A 5,968-nucleotide genomic window follows, 5' to 3' on the forward strand; every position below is an offset into this window, starting at 1 on the left:
GTGAATTTTATTCGTGTGCATTAATTCAATGGAGACACACTTAAATTGCACGAGTTTATGCTTGGAAAAGTTTGAGTAGGCATGGCATGATTTGCATGTGTAAGAAAGCATTTAGCGAAGTAATTAATTAGCTAAGTTGTCTATTCTTTTGTTCAATAGCTGTGTGTTAAAATTCTTGAATCCTGATACTCTTGGCCAAAAAATGGTTGTAATGTAGATCGATTATAGAGCAGCATACTGTCCTAATGTTTTGGATGCCTATATTTAGGTGATGGACAAAAACTGGACCAAACTTAATAATAGAAAGGACAAAACTTATGAACTTGGGATGTTGAATTTCCTGAAGTTTGCATGTTCTGAAAAACTAGAACATCTTAAGATCCCTTGACCATATATAGAAATGCATGCAATAACTTTTGCTGCAACTAGACCGGAAGTAGAACAGATTTTTCGTCTCCACGTCGAGGCACATCAGTAGAATTATCGAGTACAGAAGGAGAGTTTGGTTGGTGAGCTTCCACTAAAGTATCAACATCTGACTGATGATCAAGTGGAGATGATCTGTAGACATCGACCACATCTGCTACAGATTTTGGTGAAGTATCCCTGTTTTGCATTTTGAAGTTTAAAGCATTAGATAATGGCATCAAGATAACTATCACAAGAATGCAAGAGAGCAGCGCAAGCTGCTTTTTTACCTTGCTTTCAAAATAACCACCAAACATAAGCACTCTCAAAATTAGCACAATGCTCTTCAAGCTTAATCAGAAAAACATTCGAGGAATTCCTGTGCATCTTCCTCACGAAATCATTGAAAAACAGATGAAAATTTGGTAGTTGAAACATTAAGGAAGACGAAGAGTACGACTTGTACAACTGAAAAAGGCAACTTATGCACTAAAATATGAGCCAGAACCCGGAACTGCAGTATGCAACTTAGAGGCGATGAATAGGTGACAGTGTTTCCACCAAGATCAATATAATCTTGTCTAGTATTTGGACAAAGAGTAAAACATATTTATAGAAAAGCCAAACTCCGTAAAGCATTCTGCTGCTGTATATTTAGAAGAGAATACAGTTCACATTGTCAACAAATATCAATGGAAAAGTGATCTTTGCCAGTAGCGACCAATGAAAGCTGAACATGCTCATTTAGGCTACAAAATATGCAGAAACATTCACTGTTACCTGCAAACAACATTAGAGCTCAACTATTCAATTACAACCATGGTTCAAAGTCGTGGTCGCGGTCACGGTCGCGGCCCGGAACGTTCCACATCGGTTTCGGCATTTCGGTCGCGGTCTCGGTGAGACGCAAATTTTAAAGTATTTAATATTCTAAAAATTATTAATAATATAAAAAAAATATGCTAAACAAAAATAATAAAAAATAGCAAAAGAAATGGCCAAGTCAATCCGTCACGGTGTAACTCGGCTGATTTCTCATCTTGACTCGGGATAACTCGGATTGACTCGGTCGGAGTGACTCGGCCGAGTCAATCCGTCGCGGTGACGTCTGGGCCGATTTCTCGGCGAGTTAAGTATCTCGGTATCGTTTCGTCACGGTATCGTATCGGTAAGGGCCGAGACGGTGACGACTCGGCCGAGACTTCGAACCATGATTACAACAGAAATTGAACCATATTCCACGCATACTCAACTAAGATAGTTTACTAAACATAAAAAAAAATTTGAAATCAATATGTAAGGCATTCACGTTTCCTGATTGAACAGCCTCAGCCATTATCTGCTCCATAAAATAAATTGCTGTATGAGACTTAATTCATCAGCAACTTTTCACCACATGGAAAGTAAGGAATTTTTTTTTCCCTTTTTGGCAAAGCCCTATAATGGAGGATGCCATCCCAAATTTTGTTATATTATATAAATAAATAAAAAATGGGAAGAGGCATAGACCTAACTTCAAATATAGTAAAGCAAAGAAATACTTCTCTATTACGCTTTTAGAATTTTTATCGCCCTAGCAAAGAACTTGCTTGTAAGGTTTACAATTTTTTTTTTTTTTTTTTTTAACTGGGCACGTCTACAGGAGTCCGTCATACGCTGATATGAAAGCTTGTACTGAAGAAAGAGCGAGAGTCATGGAAATAATCACAGAACCCGTCAAGATCAACAACACAGCAAATGCCAGAATAGGAATTGAAGTTGGTGCTATGAGGATTATTGAAATAGAATAGCTAAGTGATAGAGCTATTCCGACGCATCCCATATAATAATAAAGGGTTCTGGGGAGCAAACGGAAGATAATTCGAAGGGAGGCTGCAAAGATTATTGTGTTCAAGTAAACAAAAATTACGAAATTTATTCCGCGCATTTGTGCTGCTCCTCTGGTGTTATTGGTGTCTTCAGGTCTACTGATACGGGCAAAACTTGAACTAGAAGAAATATTGCAAGGCTGGTTCGAAAATGAATTACTATCACCTCCTGATGAAGTTCCACCCGGAGGGGTTAGTACAGCTTCATAGGCAGCAGTCAGAAATAATACAGCTACCACAAGAAGGGCATTTCGCATCTCACTTGACAAGCCATCTATACTAGCATCAAGTTCAACCATTTGCCTGAAAACTTTTCTGGTGAATGGTTCCTTTGAACTCAAAATATCAGCGAAGGTTTTAGCTGGACGTAGAGACGACGATCTTTTAGCACCTGCACAGCGTAAAGCTTTAGCAATTCTCTCATCTCCTGTGATTGCGAGCCCCATAAAAGTATCGAGGCATGTTAATCCTTCGAAGTTCTGTTCATTTATTTTCACTTCGTTCATCAAGAACTTTACAGCCTGAAGAAATGAGCAAGAATTTAATAAGAAATGACCAAGAAATGACCAGGAATGACCAAGAAATGATCAGCTAAGTATATCGAACTTTTTTGTTTTTACAGCCAGCAGATTAATTAGCTGATCTGAAGCTTATTATAGAAATTGCATATAGGAAGCTTGCACATCGTGCCTTATACGAAACATACAATGCCTTATGATCTTACCAAATATTATAACGCACTTTTATGGTCATTAACGAAAATTCAAGCTACAAAACTGCAAAATTCATAAATCTTTTAGCCTAAAGTGACAAAAATCCCTTCCAAGTACATTCCACCTGCGCCAATTCGACCAGACTGGCCACCAAAAAATGAGGACTAAAGTTACTTAAGAAGGGCTAAGTAGACTAGTAGAGCTTAGGTTGGATGTTAAGCCAAATTTCAAATTGACCAAGTTTGTGCTGCTGTGTCTTAGATCTGTCCTCATTTTGTCACAGCAAAGTATGAAAGGATTTGTAGTTAAGATAATAAACGATAAGAATATGCAAAAAGGTCAAAAGACATTTGCATATTTTCCATATTTATTTAATCAACATACAAGAAAAAACTAGGACAAAGATTTCTTGCCTCAAAATTATTTGTAGAGGCTGCAATATGCAAGGCTGTCTCTCCATTCTCATCTTTCCAGTTCAGGATCTGTCCATTAATATTTCCTCTCTTGAGCCAACCTAAAAGCACCTGCAAAGCCCTGACATTTTTATTTCTCACAGCAATATGAACAGCCGTTTCTCCTCGAATTGTCAAATCTTGAATGGATTGCGGACAGGCGACTAGAAGATCGGCCAAAAGCTCAGCATCACCCACTTCAGCTACATAGTGCAAAGGCGTAAACCCCTCTCTTCCTTTGACGCGAATGAGCTCAGGATCATGCTTAATGAGCCATTTTACTGTTCTATTTTTTCCTCTTCGAAGTGCCAAGTCCAGTGGACTATACCCGTCCGGGTTGAGCTTCGCGCGGAATGATGGCTTTAACCTTAAGACTTCAACGGCAAAGTGGGTGGAGCCAGCAGCTGCTGCTATGTGTGCAGGCGTATCCACAAATGATGGTTCATCATATTTATCCAAAAGGGTTGGATCCTCCCGGAGTACATGATATAAAGCGTTTATGTCTCCTGATTGAGCGGCTTCAGCCAGTATCTGCTCCATAACTTGCTAAGAAACTTAATTCAGCAAATTTTCACCACATATTTATAAAACAATTACACTTGTAGAACTTATACTTAATCGCCCTAGCTAAGAACCTGCTTGGAAGGTTCACTGACATTCCTTGGCATTTTACATAATCCAATCCAATATTTCTTTTCTTTTTTTTTTGTCCAAGTCTTACCTAGCTAATCGAATATTTACATTGTTGTACCTAATCCTATGTCTCAGCAATTGTCTCTAGTCTTGGCTCTATTCTGGGGCGAGGCAAGAATATTCTCGTTATGGGGCCAAAAAAATTATTCTCATCTTATCTTTCAGTTTCATACTTCAATTTTCTAGCTAGTCGACCAAGCATCTATGTAGCCTCTACAGTTTTTTTCACTTAATTTGAGTCATTTGACAGCCAATGTGTATGATGCGCAAGGTACATACACTTAATACTTGTACAGGAAATATATTTTATCTTTTAGTTATATATGGTAACAATTAATATAATCACTCACTCTCCAGTATAACTTGATAATGTGCAGCTTTATCTCCATAATGCACAAATTCCTTCATCATTCAAGCATTGGACTTCATCTCCCAACTATTTTGAATATAAGATTTTTGATTAGCAACAATATAAATTTTGTTAACAATATTGATATCGATACCCAACGAAAGTGGTGCTATTACGATAGATGAGTCCTTGTACTCGATTTTGTGCTGGGGAGAGTCGAAGAAGAGGACAAGAAGAAGGAAAAGGTTAGACTAGCACCACATTAATCCTCAAATCACCTAATTTCCTATTTAATGGAAATAGGAAATGGATTCTAAGAAGGATACAGGAGATCAATTGTTTTTAATGGATAAAATTGGAAAACAAAAGACCATAAAATAAAAACAAAATACTCTATAAAATTGGCTAGGGAGATGAGAAGAAGTAAATTTCCTATTTAGCCAAATCAGAAATTGGAAAAGAGAAGAGTTCCATTAAACATTTTGTAAGTTCCTCAAGTGCTAGGACTTATGAAGATGGTACTGGAGTAAGTACTAGGGGTAGATGATCATTTGGTCAAACAATTTGGCATCCGAGATGGATGTAATCTTCCAAAATGGTACTCTTCGTGGACTGAGAAATCTTTGAGAAATCCCTTTGTGTCTACTCCTACCGAAAAGAAAAGAGAAGAAACTAAAGATGATAGGAAAAGTCAAATGCTAAATCTCTACCCCCTGACATGCGTAGGAAAACAAGAAGCCAAAAGGGAAAAGTTCCAAAAGCTAAAGGAGTCCTCCTCCTCTGCAACTCCATTCCTCTTCTATTTAATTACTAACTAAGCCTCCTCCTAAGTGCGGCGGCTCCCAACAGGAAGAAGAAGCCCTTCAGCCATCCTTTCTTCACCGAATTTACCAAAATGGACATAACATCTTCTTTTCCAAAAATGCCCCTGGGACGAGCTCATTCATCTGGACCATTTTTCTGTCAAATTGGACGAGCTCATTCACCTGTTATCATATTTTCGTTCTACTCCCTGAAATAGATGCAAAATACTAAAAGTGAGTAGAATTTAACAATTAATCCACGTCAGGTCAGGTAATAGGGGAAATTAATAATAAAATAAATAATAAAATTACACCCTATCACATCCTGCTCCTATCTGACTAAAAAATGAATCTCAACATAGAACTTAATTTACTAAGTTTTTGAAACTCCCACCAACCAAAGAAATCTAAAGCCTTGTTTGGATTGCTGGTCTCGTTGACAATTTTCTTTTTAATTTTTTAGGAATATTTGCTTAATACATTTTCCAATAACTTCTTTTCTTTTCTTTTTGTTTTTTACCTCAAATACAATACCTAATGAAAAAGTACTATAATGGTATTTTTTTCTACAAAATTCGCAAAAAAGAAATTCAAATGGGCTCTGAGCATTAGAGGTATGATAAAAGAAAGACTCAAAAGTTAGAAGAGATTCAAGTGTAATTTAAGAATTTCTTCTAATTCA

The 5,968-nt window shown here is 37.2% G+C and overlaps 1 protein-coding gene across 1 annotated transcript; it reads right to left on the minus strand.

Moving 5' to 3' along the window:
* Positions 1-2,044: 2,044 nt before the first annotated feature.
* On the minus strand, positions 2,045-3,981 carry LOC113694653 (ankyrin repeat-containing protein BDA1-like). Its single transcript, XM_027213512.2, has 2 exons — positions 3,403-3,981; positions 2,045-2,797 (listed from the first exon to the last, which is right to left on the minus strand). Exons 1-2 carry the CDS (start codon positions 3,979-3,981, stop codon positions 2,045-2,047), a joined length of 1,332 nt encoding a protein of 443 aa, XP_027069313.2.
* Between the last annotated feature and the right edge of the window lie 1,987 nt (positions 3,982-5,968).

This window comes from Coffea arabica, chromosome 1e (assembly GCF_036785885.1).
Source record: "Coffea arabica cultivar ET-39 chromosome 1e, Coffea Arabica ET-39 HiFi, whole genome shotgun sequence".
NCBI lineage: Eukaryota > Viridiplantae > Streptophyta > Magnoliopsida > Gentianales > Rubiaceae > Coffea > Coffea arabica.